At 47.2% G+C, this 20961-nt stretch overlaps 1 protein-coding gene across 1 annotated transcript; it reads left to right on the plus strand.

The window, feature by feature from the left end:
* Window positions 1–272: 272 nt before the first annotated feature.
* Window positions 273–19328, plus strand: PRDM13 (PR/SET domain 13). Its single transcript, XM_053282412.1, has 4 exons — window positions 273–416; window positions 3788–3919; window positions 4020–4140; window positions 15772–19328. The coding sequence occupies exons 1-4, from the start codon at window positions 273–275 to the stop codon at window positions 17469–17471; spliced, it is 2097 nt and encodes a 698-aa protein (XP_053138387.1). The 3' UTR covers window positions 17472–19328.
* The last annotated feature ends 1633 nt before the right edge of the window (window positions 19329–20961 follow it).

The raw sequence follows: 20961 nt of genomic DNA on the forward strand, positions 1-20961 counted from the left end.
GACTCGGCAGCTGCTCCAAGAGCCAAACTCTCTCACCACCCCAGCCGGGCGCCCTGCAGCACCAGCGTGCCAAGGGGAGAGCCCGAGTGTTGCAATTGAAAAGGCGGCGCGCAGCCCCGGCCGCGTCACTCTGCGGGCGGAGATAACGCCGGTGCAGCTCAGCCCTCCTCGCTGCCTGCCTCTTTCCCTCCCTCTCTCTCCCCCTCTGTCACTCCAGCCCTCGGAGAGTCCGGCCGCTCTCCTGATCGCCAAGGCTTTACCCAGAGGCAGCGATGCAAAGCAGCCGGGTTCCGCCGGCCCTCAGCGTCACCGCGGAAAGCTGCATCCCGGCTGGCCTGCGCCTGGGTCCTGTCTCCGGCACCTTCAAACTGGGCAAGTACCTGTCCGATCGCAGGGAGCCGGGACCCAAGAAAAAGGTATTGCTCCCGCTTCTTGGAGGAAGGCATTGGGGCACGTGGCAGGCGCCTGAGCGCTGGGGTCAGACAGTGGCGGAGGGTGGCCCAGATCCGGGCCAGGCAACGGCCACGCTGCTCCTCCCCTCCTCCCGCCACTCGATGACAAGAAAGGAGATGAGGGGTTTGGGGTAGTCTGTTCACACGAGGCTCCTCTGCCCCTCAGATCTTCCTGAAGCCAAGAGGCTGATGGGCAATCCTCCCTCTCCTACGCTGCTCAGATCTCTAGGCTCTTCTGCGGAATTCACCCCCTTTGGAGCCAATGCTGGATTTTGGGATGGGGTACCCCAATGTTGCCTGCCAGGTTGGAATATAAGAGGATTTGGAGGGAGAGGCGGGAGAGAGGGCGGCGGATCAACGAACCCATCTATTGCTTGTTTTTTCCTCTCCCCCTCTCCAGTTTTAAGAATTACAATTTGAATTTCAAAGAAAATAGTTTCCACTCCCACTATTCTGTCCAAATTGTCAGGAAGGCGATGAATGCTGGTTTTAAATTAATTCGTTGCCCTAACGGATTAATAGCCCAAGCCCTACTCTCTGTTACGCTAATTCCTTTCTTGTATATCTGTTTCGCTTTCCCTTAGCCCTGGGTTTTTTTTTTTTTTTTTTTGCGGGCGGGGGGAGGATTTGTTTGCAACTTAGTTGAAGGGAACGGTAGATCTGGTACCACATTTAAAAGTTCCTAACGCCACAAGGTGAGGTTTGCAGGCAAAAGTAACAACAGCAGAAGCACATGCAAAACAAAAGCTGGAACCCAGGAGAGCGAATGAGAGTTCCGTTTCAGTTTGTGGCAGAAAATCAACCAAGAGAGTCTTGTGACTCATAGATCTATTGCGGCAGAAGCTTGTGTGGAGTTCTTGAGCAGAATGCTGGATGTAGGAAACACACACACGTGCAAAGAAAAAAGTCTGTGAACAGAGGGAGCACAAGGCCATGAAATCCCAGGGTAACGTAGATCTCCTACATGTCTATGTAGAGCCCCAAAATGTCTAAGAACAGGGTGAATCAGAAAAATGGCGTGAGATAGGAAACGGATCGCGGTTTAAGGGCAAATGCTTCCGCTGCTAGCCTGAAGTCTAGAATGCTTCGATATCTGATATATCAGGCCCCTTTTACATTAATACTCCCTCCCCATCACTAATTCGTAAAGAGAGTGTTCAGTCCGGATGAAAGTTTTGCCAAGTCGAAGTGGTTCGGGATACCCAAGCTGGCTCCTTAACCGAACGCATCTGTTAACGTACTTTACCCAAAAGTCTGTAAAAGGGTCCAGAGGTGAAGGGGTTTGGGGGATCTGGAGCTTTCCAGCATCTCCCCGGATGGGCTTAGCACTTTTGCCTTTCTTCCAAGCGCAGAGGTTTGTCATACGTTCCGCTCGGATTCTGAATGCCCTTTAATTGTTTTTAAACGCTCTGCCAGCCCTTTCAAATTTATTTCTCATCTGGCACCGTTGGTTGCTCCCTTTAGGCTGCCTTTGTTAGAGAGACTTTTATTGCCTGGTCATTCAACGAGGGAGCCCCTTATTTGCTCTCTCAGTGTATGACCAAGCAGATGATGAAGGATCCGACAGACTTTGAGGCTAAGCAGGGTTCTCCTGTCCTCTTCCTCCTCCTCTCTCTTTCTGCAACGAGGCTGATTATATCCTTCCTTTAATTAATTGCGCTGCAGGGGCTGGAAGCCATGAAATGTAGGTGTAGCTATTTGCAATCATGAATAGGAAATGAAATCTTACCAACTATATCCTAATATATTGATATAGATACATTACTTTTAAATAAGTTCCAAGTCGTATTTTAGGATGCAGAGGTAAATATGCTCTAGGAAAAGTAAAGAGAAATGGTTTTAATAATTATATTAACAAACCTATTATTGGGATTGTTCTAACGGAACATATGAACCTGGATGTTTATTGCCTTCAGGGCTCAACATTTCAACGCGCTTGTGAAAAGAGAACGGCGCATCCCGGCAAGAGGCTACCCTTCTTGCACGTTTACTTGGGAGTAAGTTCCGCTGAATTCAATAGGATTTACTTCCGAGTAAACATGGAAAGAAAGGACACCGACTTCTTCTTCTTCTTCTTCTTCTTCTTCTTCTTCTTCTTCTTCTTCTTCTTCTTCTTCTTCTTCTTCATTCGATTTCTATACCGCCCTTCCAAAAATGGCTCAGGGCGGTTTACACAGAGAAATAATAAATAAAGAAGATGGCTTCCTGTCCCCAAAGGGCTCACATTCTAAAAAAATTCCCGTCTGTAGCCGATATATTCAAATCAATGAAGTCAGAGTACTTGGATTCAAACGTGTGGGCAACTCGGTCCACAACTCTGATTTTGCTCAAGGGCATCGTCTATATTTAACTTGGTTAGCACTTTGAACCTAAGGCTATGATGCGGCAGTGTGCTCCCCTGAAATCAATGAGACTTAATTCGAGTAAAATGCCTAGGATCGGAATGCCGGACACATGGAGTTACATTCTAGTTCTTCTGACCACCTGGATTTAAACGAATCAAATTTTGCCGATTAAAAGAAAGTAGCGATCCCAACTACACTTATTTAAATTGGCATTCAACTTAAATAAGCAAAACCCAAATGAATGGATTTGAGGCCAATGTGCTAAACAAGTATCAGGTTGCCATACAATATATGGCTCTGTTTTGTTTAAAACTCTTGAACTCAATAAGGTTTACTTCTCTTACTTAGATTTACTTCTTCAAATTACATTCAAATTCAGGTTCCACATTCCCCTCAAGTGGTCTGTATAAACTATCCGTAGCCTATAAACCAAAGGCTTTCATCCTCAATTACTTTATGTTTGAATATTAGCTTGCCCTTTTTTCCAAGGGTGCAGAGAGCGGGAGGGCCAAAGGGACAAATGATCTAAGGGCCCCACAAGGCTGAGTGCCCCCAAGTTAATACTTTTATTATTATGGCTATTAACCGATAACAGTTGGGGAGGCAGGGAGGAAAGGTTTTCCAGCCTATGTCCCTGGTCCTGGTTCCTTCGCTGCAGCCCTACTTATCTCAGGGTAGGATTGTGATGGTGGTGGTTGCAGATAACAGTCCGTCAGTCTTGTGGCTGTTCGCTCCGAGTAGGATGTAGGCCATTTACTTGTCCACTCTCTTCTGGTTGGTACTTGGTAGCCCTTCAAGAGCACGGCAGCATGGATATGGATTAGATTTTTAAAGAAGGAAAAAAGCAATTAGTTATATAGGGATCTTTTTTTTTTAAATCCACGTTTTGTTGAGCTGCTCGATACAAATGGATGCTTTTATGGTCAAAAAAATAATGAAACAGAGCTGACTGGCAGTAATTATGACAGCCGTTCCTGTCGTGTATTCTAGGTGCGGATGGTGAGAGGGGAACTGGTGGACGAAGCCGGAGGCTCCGCTGTGGAGTGGATAGGGTTAATCCGGGCTGCCAGGCACGCGCAGGAACAGAACTTAGAAGCTATCGCAGATCTGCCAGGCGGACAGGTACCTACACCCTAACCGATCTCTATGGTTCTGGTCGTGGATGGCGCACCCTTCTGCTTCCACCTTTTTGGTGGCTGACCTGGTCTGTCTTTCCTCCTAGATTTTCTACCGGGCTCTGCGAGATGTTCAGCCTGGGGAGGAGTTGACCGTGTGGTATTCCAGCTCCTTGGCTCAGTGGTTTGATATCCCGACCACGGCGACTCCAACACACGACGAAAAAGGTACGTGCAGCACCTTGGCCAGCGACTTGCGCTACTGCTGCAAAAGCAGCCAGCCGCATCTCCGTTATTATTAGTCCAGTCTGCCTTTCAACAAAAGTCAAATCGATGAGAATTTTGTTATTGACTTCAGTAGGGAGAGGACTGCATGCACCCACCGCATGGATCCTAAGAATGGCTACTCAGAAAAACCGGCTCCGCTAAATTCACTGGAGTTTATTCACTAGTAAGTCTGGAACCCAGTCTCTTCCAGTTTGGGTTCAAAACAAGGCAAAGGGCCAACAGCTCCATCCACAATCCTTAATATGGAGGACTTGTATACTGAACGGTGTAAAAGTGGAAGCAAGTCCCTTTATAATCAGCGTATCTTTATATGGAGCGTAAATGTGCGTGGAGCGGAATGTCAGTGAACAGGATTTTAAACCTTCTCTCCACTCTAAACATGTTTCCTTATGAAGCGTTTGAGAAACTGATCCCAAACGCATCCAGTGGGACTTCCAACGGAAACCAATGGGACTCAAAGCGATTTGTCCCATGGAGATGTGAGATCACTGAAATCAACTGAACGTATCTGCAAATGAATGTTTGTTTGGAAGAAGTTCCACAGAGGTCAGAGGGACTTACTTTCAAGTAAGGTGTATATAGGAGTATAGATTTATAGGTGATTAGGTGAAGAAACTTCTCTTGCGAGTAAAAGAAAGAGTAGGTGAGGAGCGGAAAGCAGAATGCCTAGCCTTAAATCCGGCTAAACCGGATTGTAGATCGGGCTGCAAGACAGAGGCAGAAGAGAGGACACCCGTCAGTGACTGTAGCAAGATTATCTTAAGTAGATATATACAATAGCAACAGTGTACAGCTTACCCATCTATTCTAAGTACTGACTCGTCAGCACATTTAATCGCGGAAAACATTTTTCTCGTCCATTTCTTTTTATGTCCGGAAATTCGCTACTAATTTTCCTTCTTTAATACGAGCCGGTTCCCTCCACAGACATATTCCCACCCCACACTCCCCCACATCCGCCCACGCATCAGTTTTGTTTTAACCTACCCTAGTATAAGTTCCTTATTCCATATTCCAAAGGCTTTGTTTTGTTGTTCTTTTGCATGGTATACAACCAGCATCTATACTTGCTGGTTTCCGCGTAATCTCCTCCTTATGGTTGGAAATAGTGTTACAATTCTTTCTTAATGGTAAAAAACCATGTATGTTAACACAAGAACACCATTGAAAGAGAAGGAAACCAGTATTAGAAAGTATTTGGGATTCCTGGAGGGAAAAAACAAAGAGATCTTGGGATCCTTTTTGGTACCAAAGGATAGTGCAGAGAATTTCCCCGCGACTCGGTCCCCCGTATTGTCACGGGACCGTAATAGCTATTTAAAAATAAAAATCCTTTCACTTTTTTTAAAAAAGAGAAGGTGGCCGCATATTTAAGCCATTAATTCTTCTGTTATTGAACGGCTGCAACCTGAATTGTGTTTTTCAGGATTTGTTTTCTAAGTCACCTTTTCCATTTTGCTATTGGCCCCAGAGAGGGCTTCGATTTAAACCGATTGGCTCAGGCAGGGAAGTAATTGGATCTCCGTTTCCCTTCCTTGTGAATTCGTATGCCCATGTAGCCACCTCTGCAGCTTAATATGAATCACGAAGTAATCATCAAAATACAATGCGGCGACAGAACTCCGGTTCAAGTGGTCCCTCCTGGGAAGACGTTAGGTACAAACTTCTTGATAGAAGAGCTCAGGATGAGAGTCCGACTGCATCTTACGCAGACTTCAGTAAGGTGAACCTGAACACCGAGGGTTCTGACTCAACTTGCAGCCCTTTCCAACCACTTTCCCTTGGAAGCCGATTCTCATTTCAGAGAGCGAGCGAGAGAGCGTGCTAGTTTACTGCACAGAGTGGCGATCCCATTGGCGCGGAGTGCATCCAGCTGGCTTAGACCTAAGGCAATCTGACTGGGCCCGAAACCAAGCCTGTTTCGCAGAAGTGTGGCTCCTAGAGAAGAGAGACGTAACCTCCCTATACTGGTACTTCCATCTGCCTGGGGTGTGGCTGGAGTTGGCCAACTGCATTTGGACCGACGGCATGATGTAGCCCAGTCCCATGCGTGTTTGCTAACTTTGCTGGGAAGTCAGTCAGTGTTTAAGAGACACCTAGAATTCCGGGCGCTGCTTTTCATCACAAGATAAAGCCGCCCCGATCCTAAACAGGCTGAGTGGAAGTAAATGCCATTCATTAGGCGTGTTCTGTGCCGTATGTGTGCTTGGGATCTGGCCGCAAGTGGGTGACGCATGTAAGGGGCGCAGGAAGAGCTGGGATAGTGCCGCAGTTTCCGTGATTTATCTCCGGAGTCTGCATTTTGCGTCTAATGGCCAGTTATAACGATTCGGTGGGTGGCAACTGAATGCACATAAAAGTCTGACCCAGCAGGGACAGCTTCGTGCGAGTATATAAATAACAGAGACTAAATTAGAACACAACAGAGACTAGTACTTTTCTAGCAGAGAGGCAACACGAAGGTGGTCGACTCTGAGGATCAGGATGACTCGCCTTTGGCATGGAGCAGACTTTGGGTTAGACGTCAGAGCTGTTGCTATAGAGATGATCAAGAGTGGAAACTAAGGTTGCGGTCTACAGTTGAGAGCCAGCGGGATGCAGTGATTCTGGCATGTCGGACTAGGACGGGCTCTGGGTTCAAATCCCAGTTTAGTCCTGAATCTCACTGGCTGACTTTGGGCCGGTTACTATCTCTTGCTACTGCACAGGATATCAGGGAAAGAGGACTCTAGCAGGCCACCTGGAGTCACATTGATCACAACAGGGATTCTCTTCACACTTACCTGCGAGTAAGTCTCATTGAACGCAGTGGCACTTACTTCTGAGTAAACATGCATAGGTTCAGGCTGTATGGTGAGACAGAGCTATCACTTTTCAGGTGAATTGGATTCAAGGTGACTCGTCCCACTGGGATGAATGAATGAATGAATGAATGAATAATCATCATCCAGATAGAAAAGAATATTACAGTAGGAGCCATCTATTACATATATCTAATACTAAAAGAAAACTCCTGGACAGAGAACTAGTCCCATAGCCCATCCCACCATTTGCTTCACTCATAATAAGAATGGACACTATTAATCACAATGTCATATCCCAGATGGGGGAGAAACTTCTGCTGGTCTCTTGGAAGCTTCACAGTGGCGGATCCTGGATCTATTTCAAAGGGACCTTCAGTTGGCTACACCGAGCATAAATCTCCCATGGTTGCCAGCATCATAGGACCTGTGGCTTTCATCTGAGAGGCATTCAGTCATGTATGACGCTGCCTGCTATTGATTCAGACCATTGGTCCATCCGGCTCAGTACTACCTACACTGACTGGCAGTGGGGTTTCAGGGTTTCAGACAGGGGTCTTTCCCTGACTTACCTGGAGGTGCTAGGGATTCAACTTTGGATCTGCAGGCAAAGCATACACTCCATCAGGGAGCTGCTGAGTTTTTGTGTGTACTAGACATCATTCTAGAACATTAGCCTTCTATCTGCACATACATGTTCACAGTCCTGCAATCTGTGTGCTGAGTGCACAGGTACAGATCTGTCCACAGGTACGGTTATCAACACCTCATGTGGAACACAGACACAGCAATATACTTGCTTTCTGTCCCATACATTTGAGGAAACTGTACCCAGGTTCACTTTTTAAATGAATGCAGGTATAGTTATTCACACATGTATGAGGATACTGTAGACGGATCTGAACATAAGGCACAACATAATGTCTGAATAGAGCTTATGTGTTTATTATATTGCTGGATGCATTATGCAGCAACAATGTGGTCTTACATGTATCTATAAACAAAGGATGTATTATTAGATACATTTATAAGATGCATATATTTAGGTTGTGGCATTGTGATTTCCTTCCTTCCTTCCTTCCTTCCTTCCTTCCTTCCTTCCTTCCTTCCTTCCTTCTACTGTTTGTGTGATTCCTCAGTACTAGATCCTGACTGTAAAATGCTATAAGTAATTCATTCCAGGGTATGATCATTGAGCTCAATGAAACTACCTGGTGGTAAATATTTGCAGTATAATATTTGCAACATGAGAAAGAAGTCAGTGTTGACTTGAAGGAAGCAGAAGTATCTTGGCCCAAAGGCCGCACTCCAGAACGTGTGCAGCCCAGCGCCTAAGAGACTGAGCTACCTATTAGAAAGCTACCGGTTAAAATCTCAATTCTGCCACAAAGTCACTCAATGGCTTTCTCCCCACTATAATATGTGGATCCTGATATTGACCTACTCTATAGGGTTGTTAGAAAGATTACAAGATAAAACTTATGAAGTGCTTTGAACACTATACAAATGCTAATGATTAGAGAACTTTCAGCTGGTGTCACTAGTGTTATGGTTATAGAATTAATTAAATACCAATGGGCTGCGAGTCCACTGATATTTCATCCAGTTCTGTTCATGCCCCCAAACCGTTTGCATTGCAGAAATGTCCCCTAGGTGTCTCACTGAAGGGACTGAGGCATTTGGAAAGCCTAGCCTTCCCTTTCGATGCCCCACCTCCCATCTCAATATTTAGATTCCAGTCAGAGGTACTCTTACTCCTGGACTTTCAGGCCAAAGTCCAGGGCCTCCACACCCCCTGCCCCCCCCAAATCCTTTTTAGTCTCTCCCGTGTGGTGTCACATTAAAAATGTGTTTTAAATACTGTGTGGGTGGGGGCCTCCAAAGGCCTTTAGGTCCAGGCTCCAAGATTACCTAGGTCGACCTCTGATTACAGCATGAATAATATGGTCCCTCAAATATCCGAATATCCGTAGACTCTAACATGTTGGTTCCAAGCACGCTTACTTCCGAGTAATTTACAAATGTTATGTGACACAATCGGAAGCAGTGTGTTTACTCCTAGAAACTTTTTCTAGCCAATAATGTATTTTCCAGTTCCCCATTCCAGCAACCTATTAAATTTCTACCCATATACACTCCATATGACATTCAAGGGTCACTTTCGCTCATGATATTGCGCTTAAACTCGAAGTAATTTGACCTGCAGTGTAAATAATTTAGAAGTTAGTTGATTCAGAGTTTTTGTCTGCAGTGGTACCTAAAATGCGTGGAATTGAAATCGCAGGTGAAGTCCACAGGACTTGCTTCAAGGAAATGCACTGGCCGCTATGTTAGCCAACTGCCCCTCCCCCCTCCCCCGGGCTCCTGTGCCTTTTAGAACTGCATTACAGGCAGACTTTCAGGAGGCCATAGCCTTCACTGCACCTGCGGGGCCCCTGCTGAATGTCTGCTTGTTATGCAATTGTTACAGGCGCAGGATAAACAGTTGGCAGTTCTACTGGACTGTCCTGTCAAATTATTACTTTGGGTAAAGGTCTGTGGTTCCATCTCAAAACTCAGTTATGTGCAAGGTCGCCTGATTTCAATGGCATGTAAAGGTGGGGTGGCAGTTCCCTTGGCTAGCCTAATGAGGCAAATTACACCCAAAGTAGCCCCATTGAAATTAAAAGGACAAGTTAAGCAATGTCAGCCACTGACGTCAGTCCTAAGGGCTTAGGTTTGATTTATGTAAATACAATTAATGGAAGGATCTGTAGGAAGAGAAATACCGTCTAAATCTAGCAATAGCAATAGCAATAGCACTTACATTTATATACCGCTCTATAGCCGGAGCTCTCTAAGCGGTTTACAATGATTTAGCACACCGAAATCTACACACCGAAATACACCTACCTGCATGCAGGGTTCACTGACTGAACCCATGAGGTCTGTGTTGTAAAGTGGCAAAACTGGGCACACTTTCTTGAGAGTAAGTCTATTGCAATTAGTGGCGCGTGCTTTCGAGTAAAGTAAAAGTGTGAGGTCAAGTTGGTTTTGACTCCTGGCGACCACAGAGACCTGTGGTTGTCTTTGGTAGAATACAGGAGGGGTTTACCATTGCAAACTCTCGCACAGTATGAGATGATGCCTTTCAGCATCTTCCTATATCGCTGCTGCCCGATATAGGTGTTTCCCATAGTCTGGGAAACATACCGGCGGGGATTTGAACCAGCAACCTTCCGCTTGTTAGTCAAGCATTTAACGATCCTTAAATCACATTTCACGATTTCACTTGCCGGGAAGTCAGTCCCATTGTAATGGGGCTGCCTCCCAAAGAAGCCTACACAAGATTGCGACCTTACATGAGATTGGGTTGCATATTGCCTTAAATAGGATTAGGAAAATGCTTTAAATCCTCCAAGAAAACATTTCTAATGCAACTGATGGGAAAGAGGTGGCATTGCTTTGCTAGGCGATCTTCGGTGAACAGAAGCATTTGACTCGCTTCATTTAGTCATAGATTGAATGTAACGTAGCAAACGAGGCTCTTAGCAGCAGAATGTAAGGACTGGGAGGGAGCGGAGCGGAGTGGAAAGAGGCTAGCAGTCGGGATTTAGGGATCGTTACTATTTGCAAACAAACCTAACGGGGAATGGGGGGCAGCCTTGCCTAGATCGCCAGAGCGACACTCAATCAAGCTGTTAGCTTGTTAGTCCGTGAAGTTTTCTGGAGGCTGCCTATTTATTCGCTGCAGCCGCTTTACCTGATTCTCTCCATGCAAGGTAATCGGATTACCGAAACCCTTTAGATTCAGGCTGCCAGTGAACAAACCCCGAGGAGGCAGAGACACGCTCCTTCCTTCTTTTTCACACTCCTTCCCTGACCCCAAACTGATTTTGGATTACCGCGTATTGTCGATCGGAAGGCCACCTACTTCGAAGTAAACTAGGAAGCCAATAAGGGCCATGCGGAAAGAAACCGTAAGAAGAGGAGGAAGAGGAGCAGAAGGAGGGGGAGGGAGGGAGGGAGGGAGGGAGGGGGCAACATAACCCATGGGTGGGGGGCGTTCTGTGGTTTCATTCTTCATGTATCATCAGAATGTCCTAAATAAGAGGGTGCGGCCTGAAAGACTTATATTTTCTCCTGAATGAATTTACTCTGGTTGATTCTTGGATTACACATAGTTTTTTAAAGCCCTTTATTTTGCGATTGCCAATAGCAGGCGGTATTATCATCTACTCCTGTCTTCTAACTTCTTCAGCGTCCCTTCTTGCAGGTTAGCTTCATTTTAACAAGCGATTGAACCGTGTTTAATCTTAATTTAAAATTAATTAAAAACCAACACAAAAACCAACACAGCCGCTTCTAATAAGCCTATTGATACATTTACACCAGTTTAAGATGTGTCTGTCCGTTTATTTTGCTGAGATGGCCAACTATTGTACACATATTGTGAGGTTCATTAGCAAAACGTGATAAGATTTACAAGACATAAAGTCTGAAAAATGTTATGTACTAGACATAAATCAGATCTATTTACAGCAACGTGCTGGATATCTCTCTCCCTCCTTCCCTTTCCCTCTTCCTCTCTGTAGTTGTGTATTCTTGCTCCCAGAACCCCATGCAGGAAGTTTGGGAGGTTGGGATGTAGTGATTGCATGTGCATATGACAGATCTAAACACTATATTTAATGATCCATCCACCCACCCATCCATCCAAGAACCTAGTTTACACTTCTCTAGCTGCCTTTCAACTCTTTGTATGCAATTCAATCCTCTGACCTATGGCTGAATGAACCTAGTTAGGGCTTTCCAGCCATGTCCTGCGCTATTAAGAAATGCAGCATCTTTCAGTGGATTGCAAGCAGCGCTGGTCGCTGATGAACCGGTGCTGGTTAATCCTCGTCTCCAAAGGACCTCGTGTGTTGCTGCAAATGTTGCCGCCGTTTGTTTCCTTCCCGACAAAGGTCAAGCTAAGGCCCAGAAAGCAGGGAAAGTGTGCATCGCAGTAGAGCCAAGTCAGAAGCCCAAAAGGGGCCATTTCGGTTTGTTCCGCCTTAGGGAATGCTAAACGTTTAAGGAGCGGGGCACAAAAGGGCATTGTCTTTTGAAAGGGTTCATTACTTACGGCCCATACATATAGGATATTGTCTCGCCTCCTAATGAGAGGCTCACGATCGTTAGTTTGGCCTTTGTTTAGTTGAGTCAGCTCCCTGCCATACGCTGCCTCTGCTGCAAACGTCAACAGATGGGCCGCCGGACACAGGAGTGAAGGCAACAGCTGCTCGCGTTTGCCTCCTCCTGGAGTCCAAAGGCAGCCCAGCTCCAGGGTTTAGGTCTTGTGGGCGATCTCCTGCCCACTTGCTTTTAGTCACCAGTAGCAAAGGAGAAGGCCTCAGCAGGGGTAGGCGCCAGTGGCTTAGGGAGCGCATACCCACTTCTGAGTTGACCCACTCATGGCATATAAACAACCACATACTTCGAGGCCCACTTCGCCCGTGTAAACATGCACCGTCGGAGAAACCCACTCCTTGAACACTCTTAAAAAGCGTATTTAAGGGCAATCAATTCATTGTATTTACATATGAGCTCCAAAGGAGAATACACAAAAGCCACAGCTTTTCAAGGCTGTATCTCTAAACACATTTCCTAGGAAATAAGCCCATTCAACCCAGGAAGAACTACTTCTGAGAAAACAGGCAAAGGATGGGCTGATATTCAGAAAAACACACATCTGAAATAATTATTAGTGTATAATTATACTCTCTTGTATTGAAGTCAACACTCTGTACAACACCTTGTCTTGAAGATGGAGGAGGGCAGGGGGGAAAACAAACGCCCAGCTTTTGGCACCCGAGCCCTGTTTGTCAATCAAGCAATATCTTTATCCCAGCATTTAACGGATTATTATGCTATAATTTCAGCATTATAGTACAGAGTTAACATTCAGTGCAGTTGGTACAATCTGTGAGATATCACAGTTACATTTAGGTAGTAGAGGAAGGAAGTTTACCCAAATCAGGGACAGATGGTATCTTTACCTAACTGTTGGGTGTGTGGGGGGCTTCGCCATTGCTTGACGAATCTTGTATGCAATGGATGGCACAAGAGCCCGGTTTGTCAGTGAAAGGATTCCTCCTTTCTCTCACCTTCACAGCAGTCCTGTCACACCCATCCTGGTGTTACAGAGAGAAGGAGGGAGCTCTTGGAACTAATGTGCCAGAGTGTGGTGGGGATGTTTGCTTTTGGCTCATTTTGTGATGCCTGGCATCAGATGACTGATTGCCAGGGTCTCCTTCCTGGAACCGAATTCTGCACAGTTGTCATGATTCAAGCCCCTGTGCAGTCATCGTCAGGGGTAGGCCACCTTTGGCAGCCCAGCTGTTGTTGAACTCCCGTCATCTCCAGCTACAGACAGACTGGAGATGATGGAAGCTGTAGTTCAACAACAGCCGGAGTGCCAAAGGTTGCCCACCCCAGATGGACCAAGGTATAATTTCTCAGCTTCACTTCCACTTCATGGGGCTGAACGAGAGGATTAACCAGATACAGAGTGCAATGTATTTTACATGCATTAATGCAGGGTTCTCAAACTTGGGTCACCAGATGATGCTGGACTGAAACTTACATCACCCCCAGCCACAATGGCCAAAGTTTGCGGGGTTGCCAGTGGCCACTGATGGGACCCAGCATCTGGGGACCCAAGTTTGAGAACCCCTGCTTTAATGCATTAATAACAATACTTTATTTACATTGGATTCTAGCCCTATGCCTAAGGTGCAGGACAGGTTTCTGTCTGTCTGGTTTTCATTTTGGCCTCACTGCAACCCTATGTGGTAGGTTGAGAAAGAATGATTTCACGGAGACATGCAGAGCGGGTAGTCTTAGATGCAGGACCTGCCCTAGGGTGGGTTGGCCATTCCACCCTATGAAGGAGCAGCCTTCATGGGCCAACTGAAAGCCAGGAGTCCACACTTCTCAGCTGTGGGGGGTTGGGGCAGGGGGACAAAGTAAAACCTAGGGAAAGTTTGGCTTTGGCATTCCCCCCCCCAGCTCAGAAGTGTGGAGCCCTGGCTTTAAGTGGAGTCACCAGGTTGAATGACCAGTCTGTGCCGATGACCAGTGATTGAATAGCCCGTGCTGGTTTGATGACAGAGTGGGACAGAGTTCCCAGGCTATAATGGGGGATAAGCTCTAAGACTTCAGGGATGGAGAAATGCTGCTGTTATTTTGGAAATCCAGTCGGAGGCAATTTCTGTTTGGAAATGAATGTTGAGGCAGGCAGGGTGGAGCTATATTATTGGGCAGGCATGCCTCAAGAACATGTGGGGCCACCTTGTTAGCCTTTGGGGCCACCTTGCTCCCCACCCCACCCTCGCTGGCCACTCCTGCTGCTGCCACGCACCACCATGCACTCCTGCTAGCTCTCACCCCCCCTTGCAGCACTGCCCATCCCCCAGCTCCTGAAGCTGACCACGGCTTCCTAGCTGCTCAGGGCTCTGACCCCAAGGAGGCTGGGAATGAGGCTGTGCATGGGAAGCAGGGTACAGCTATATTTTACATTCCTACACCACTGTGCAGTACTTCAGGGGTGCAATAGGAGAGGGAGAGCAAGAACAAGTGGCAGAGCTTTATTCTGGCCTTGTTTATGTGCCCCCCCAACTTGGTGTTTTAGGCAACTGTCTAGGCTTGCCTAGTGGACAGGCCAGCCCAGCTGGGATGCCTAAACATGCGAGCTGGCCACTGAAGAGTTTCACTGCACACATCAACTGCAATAATGTGGGAAGCTGATCTTCTGTAGTGAACATTTGTGCAGTGCAGTCACCCCCTTCGATACAATATTGACGCACTGGAAAAGTCCACCAAGTCAATAGCCACCATGGACACAAGCCTTTAAACAGAGATGGCAGTCAGCACTTGGGGAATTTGTAAATGGCAACCATGCAGTCTTGTAAGAGGTGAGGGCTGTAGCTCAGTGAAGAAGAGTATCTCTTCTGAAGGCAAAAGGCCCCAGATTCCACGGCTTCTCCACCTGAGGCTGGGAGAGTCTCCTTTTTGAAACCTCAAAGAGCCACTGCCAGTCACTATAAATAATATTGATCATTCTAGATGAACCTATGGTCTGACTCAGTACAAGGCAACTTCATGGGAAACCTCCAACAGTTCTGTTGGAGATGGTAGCTGCATTTACTGAGGCATAGTAAAAATATGTTTACATAAATTTATCTATGAATGATCATTGCCTATGAATGACCAAAACTACTTTGTTTTTCAATTGATTAACGCCCTCCCCCCCTTTCTATACATATTTCTGGGAGAATCAGTATTCTCGGCAGTTGAAAGTACAGCCCACACGGGTATCGTCTTGTGTTTACTACAGAGTGGACATTAATTCCGAGAAAATTGTTTCAATCAAATTATTCTAATTAGGTGGTGGGGAAATCAAGTTGATTGACTCTGGATTCATACTTTGCAATATACGCAAATATAGATGACATTGTTGTTGTTATTGAATTTATATACCGCCTTTCATTAAAACAACCCCAAGGCGATTGCATCTACAGGGTGTGAAGTATTGAATTCGGTAAGTGAAGATGAAATTGTTGACCTAACATTGGCCAAGACTTAAATAATTTCCTTTTACAAAGTGCAATCAAATCTTTAGAATGTCAGAGACTTCGGTCCACACATTCAACCACGTTTTGAAGTTGTTCATAATTTCATTGTGCCGGTCCCTTGGTATATACGTGTTGATGTTACAATGGAGTCCTGCTTTCTGTTTCTTTGCTAGGCGAGGAGCGCTACATCTGCTGGTACTGCTGGCGAACCTTCAAGTACCCCAACAGCCTCAAGGCCCACGTCCACTTCCACTGCGTGTTGAACCACGGCCGCGGCTTCCTGGGCCCGGAGCATGCCAGGCCAGCGGAGCTGTTCAGACTGTCCCCGAAGCCTGCAGCGGCGCCTGCGCCCTTGAGGTCCAATTGCTCTGGCGGAGCCAGGGAAAGCATCAAGCGAGAATCCTCCACCTCGCCGCCATTGGCCAAAGCAGGAGGGGGCGGGCGCAAGGTGGCCAAAGAGGAGCAGGAGCGAGCCCTGGACATGAGCGTCAGCTCGGGGCGAGGGCCGGGGCAGTTCTTGGGCTTGCTGGGCAGCCCCTCTGGAGGCAGCAACGGCTTGTCCTTCTACCCCGGCGTGAGGTCCGCCTTCAAGCCCGCTGGGCTGGCCAAAGCCAACCCGGCGGACTCTGCTTTCCGGGAGGAGGGCAAAGCCAGCGGTTTCAGCAAGCTCTTGGGCAGCTTCAAGCCCAGCCGCTCTAGCGGCGAAGGCCCGCTAGGCGTGGCCGGCAGCCCCCACAGCCACCACCACGCCCACGCGCCTCATCATCATCATCACCACCACCACCCAAAATGCCACGCGGCGGCAGCTGCACCAGCCCCACCTCCTGCCTCTGCAGCGGCTGCCGCCGCCGCAGCAGCAGGGCTCGCGTACTCGGGCGGCGTAAGGGGATTCCCGCTCTTTTCTCACTTCGAGGAAACCTCCGCCTTCAAGCACGTGGAGAGGGGTCTCCACGCCAGCCTGTCGCCTCCTAGCAGCCGCTACCCTCAGCTGCCCAGCGGGGCCGGACTCCACCTGGAGCGCTTCGCCGCCCTGCCGCCCTTAGAGGGGCTCAAGCCCTACTCAGCCGCCACCGCGGCCTCGGGGGAATGTAACCTTCCGCCTTTCATGCCTTTCACCGTCTACAACGGCGAGCTGCTCTACAGCGCCCCCTATTACCCGCTCAAGTTCCACTTCGGCAACCTCCTCAAGTACCCGGACTCGGTGTCCTATTTCAACGGGGCCGCTGCGGCCGCTGCCGCCGCTGCAGCAGCGGCCGCCGCCGCCGCGGGGCTCAACCCAGCCGAGCTGGGCTCCTTGGCCAGCATCGACCGCGAGATCGCCATGCACACACAGCAGCTGTCGGAGATCGCAGCCGAGAAGAGCCGCGGCCGCTTGGAGAGCTTGCAGTCGGCGCCTGCGGGCCCGGCCAGCGGCAAGCCCAAGACGGGCCACTTGTGCCTGTACTGCGGCAAGCTGTACTCCCGCAAGTACGGCCTGAAGATCCACATGCGGACTCACACCGGCTACAAACCGCTCAAGTGCAAGGTCTGCCTGCGGCCCTTCGGCGACCCCAGCAACCTCAACAAGCACATCCGCCTGCACGCCGAAGGCAACACCCCCTATCGGTGCGAGTTCTGCGGCAAAGTGCTGGTCAGGCGCAGGGACCTCGAGAGGCACGTCAAATCCAGGCACCCTGGCCAGAGCTTGCCCAAGGGCGGCGGCGCGGAGGACAGGAGTGACGCAGCCGCAGATCCCGCCGGCTACGCACATCAGGAGCCAAAGACTGACAACGAGAGCGACGTCGATGTCTGCTTCACGGACGATCAGAGCGACCACGACACAGGCAGTAGCAGCGGCGGCAGCGGCGGCGGCAGTCGAAGCAAAGAGCAATAATAGGAGGACAACTCCCTTGTGGGGTGGCGGGGGAGGGGGAGGGAGTCACCCCGCAAAGGTTGTTTCGTTGTTGCCACTGGTCGGGCTTTGCTGGATCACTCTTTGGCGAATGAGTCGGACAACAAGACTAAAAGCAAACACAACACACAGTGTGGACGCGTGGGAAACTGCCCCGCCCCGCGCCGAAAGTTTTGCTCCACCTCAGCCCTGGTTATGATCCTTCTTAAGGTGTCCCCATATACAACATCAAAAATCAGCTTCCAAGTCCCCCCTTCCCCCATACTATGGCTGAAATATGGCTCTACAGTAAATGTAGATGTACCTGGGGCGAATCCCTTACTACTTCAGACACCTCTGGCCGAGCACATCTCTCCTCAGTCACTGATTTCTCAGGTTAGAATCATCTTCTGGAGGATGCTACAATCATCTTCTGGAGGATGCTACACCCAAATCTGTCAGGGTACCCGTCCCAGTACGGAACAGATCCTTGATGACCTCGGAGGCTGCCTAGCCTCAGCCCTGAAAAAGCATTCAGTGGTACTCAGTGCCAGTCTAAGCACGTTTCCTCTGCAGTAAGTCCAGCTAATTTCAGTGGGACTTCCATTTAAGTCATGCTTAGGCAGCCCCTGAGTTGTAGACTTGTTGCGATCAGGATGCGCCTCAAAGGACAAAGAAAATGGGTAGCCGTCCAAGTCTACAGTCGAGTTAAAGCAAAAGACATGATTTGCTTGCTTAACTAGACCACCACCGATTCCAGTGGGATTTAAATGTCCAAATGATATTTTAGGGTAAGGGGTGTTTGACCTTTCCTCTGACCTAAGCACAGTTAGGCCGGCCTCTCAATTTAGAATTGTCCACGGATTCAAGCCAAGCTTCGCTTTCATTGAAATCCGTGGGACTTCAGCATAAATGTGTGGTGGATGGGGTGCCCCCTGTGGATTTATTTCCAAGTTAATGAGTTCAAGGCGGAATCATCTCCACTCAAGCGTGCCTTAGGGTTAACTAGGGTGCGGACAAGAAATGAAGGTGCGTTTTGCTCTCCAAGAGGCAGCAGGGTCCTTCAGCATTTAGCAGCCATCTTTTTTCTATTGTACCGTCGCAGGGAGGAAACTGTGCCTTTTTGTGGAATGGGCGTGGCGTTGGGGGAGAAAGAAAGTTGACTTTTCAAAAATACTTACAAAGAAGTATTTTGTCTTTCTTGTTCTAGCCAGTTCCAGGTTCTAGATATGAAGAATTAATTCCCGTTATTGCAGTCCTAAGCATATCCCAGTGAGGCAGCTGCACTTCCTCTGCACTTGAGTACATTATCGGGTCTAAATTTCAAGCATCTCAAGAAATAAACACACTGACCTTCCTAAAGGAAGTCTCGTTGAGTTAAATGGGATTTTATTTTCTAGGTTAGGATTACAGCCTGGATTACAGTTTTAGGTGGAGACTATATTAACTACCTTTCAGGGGAACTGACTTTCCAAGAAGCTTGCAGTCCTATCCGCACTTATGCTGGGTAATTCCTAGTGAAATCAGTGGGACTGTCTGTCGAGCCCCCAGTTATGATCGCACAGCAGGATTCGGGCGTTGGAGCCCGTGTGGTAATAGACACCCCGTTTGCAATTTATTTATAACAATAATCTTTGGGTAACATTTGTAAAATAAATATTGAAAGCATGAATAATAAAAGCACGTTCTATATCATTTTCAAGAAGAAACTTTTATGGGTTTCGTAGGCTACATATGTGGTGTATGTTTGTTTTATATTATAATGAATGATGTACAGTGGATACAGTATTTTGGTCTTGTTTGCAGTTTGTCATGATTTCTTTCTTTCTTTCTTTTTTAATAAAGTAACTGACAAACTACTGTTTGTCTAATTCACTTCAGGACTTTTCAACCGGTTTTTCTTTGTGAAAATGCCGCTTGGAATTCTCTAGTACAACTCACACTAGCAGCAGCCCGCTTAGATTGAAAGGCTTCAATTCAAACAGATTTCCACGCTTATCCTGAACAGTAATTTCGAATTGTTTCTCTGAGCACAGTGGGGCGTACCTCTATGTGAATGTTTTTAGAATCGGGTGGTAAGTCCTGTGAAGCCAGCAGAATCAACTGGTTTTACGTCTCAGGATGTCACTTTACTTGGGTAGGAATTCGGGCCGAAAGGGATTACTCACACGGGAAAGGTTTGGTGAGATCATAGAAGGGTATAAATAGTGAGATCATAGAAGGGTAATTTTAGTCCCAGAGTAATCTCCATGGTTCTCGCTCTTATAATGCAATCGGCACCCTACTAAAGTCGATAGCAGACTTTAAAAAACAATGAGAGGCGAGAAGGAGCGAGAGAGTGCTTCTTTCACACACTAGCCTTTCAATTCTGTAAATTTCCACTTTGGGGAATATTCATTCCAGTAGTTCTGCTCTAGAATAAACTGTTTGCTCAGGCAGAATTATTATTATTTACTGTCGAAAGCTCCATTGTTTTATCTGGACAAAGTGTTTGAGACAGCGATCGTCAAGCCACGCAATTTATTTGGCAGTAAAGTATATTGACTTTTAAGAGAGGAAATAAATGAGGTATTTCTGAAAGCCGTCTGTTGGGCGGCTTTTGATAAGCAGAATTGCTTTTTATATCCTTGCTACATTGACTAGCCCATTGATTTCAGTGGCATTTTGCCAAAGTCCGTAGGATCGCACTTTACTAAATGTAAATACCTTCTTTTAAAATAATCGTTTCTGTGGGCACAATCCGCCAATATGTTGCCCTGCTTAAGGAAGATAGGACCTGGTTCATATTAATGCATCTGGGCAGGGCAGTATTTCGGTCATAGCCTGTTCCCTCCCCTCCGTGCCTTCACGCAAATATCGCCGCTTTCTATAGTTACTGCTCGGAAAATGGAGACGTCGACGCGATCCTAACCCCTTTTACTCAGAAGTAAGTCCAACTGAATTTCATGGGGCTTACTTCTATGTAAGTGTGCATAAGATTGCATCCTCAGGTTGCAATCTTAAGCACAGTAGGAATACATCCCATTGAACTCAGAAGGTATTACTTCCGAATAAACAAGGGTTGGATCGTTCCATCTATTTTTTCGTCAAGGAAGAAAAGGAAATTAGGACAATTTTGAACTGAAGAAGGGTCCCTGGGGAAAAGGGATAAGCAACCTTATTTTTCAGAACAAAAGCAGAAGTCGGTTCTACTCTTGGAAGGCTACGATCCTAGGAAGGCTTCTTTGTAACAGTTTGTAGTTTTTTCTAACCAAAATACTTCTACATAGACTTCAATTGATATTATTAGAGCAATTCATGTCAGTAATGTATTTTTGGTGTGTTAGACTGTGAATTCAGCGGTTCACGGTCTCCTTAGCTAACATCACTTCATTTCTTTTGCACTGATGGTTGTAAACCTTCATTAAACCAGCTTCCTCAGAAGAAGGTCCCGGATTTTTCAATTGAATTTACTTCCAATTGCGCTGTTGCTTTAATTTTGCGGAACCCCTAC

Source organism: Hemicordylus capensis, chromosome 1 (genome assembly GCF_027244095.1).
Source record: "Hemicordylus capensis ecotype Gifberg chromosome 1, rHemCap1.1.pri, whole genome shotgun sequence".
In the NCBI taxonomy this organism is placed as follows: domain Eukaryota; kingdom Metazoa; phylum Chordata; class Lepidosauria; order Squamata; family Cordylidae; genus Hemicordylus; species Hemicordylus capensis.

What these genes read in the sequence shown, in the direction of transcription:
- PRDM13 (XM_053282412.1), top strand. Translation starts at nt 273, where the DNA reads ATGCAAAGCAGCCGGGTTCCGCCGGCCCTCAGCGTCACCGCGGAAAGC. An exon ending in CAGATCTGCCAGGCGGACAG is followed by an intron (nt 3,920 to 4,019) that starts GTACCTACACCC and finishes CTTTCCTCCTAG; the next exon opens with ATTTTCTACCGGGCTCTGCG. An exon ending in TCCAACACACGACGAAAAAG is followed by an intron (nt 4,141 to 15,771) that starts GTACGTGCAGCA and finishes TTTCTTTGCTAG; the next exon opens with GCGAGGAGCGCTACATCTGC.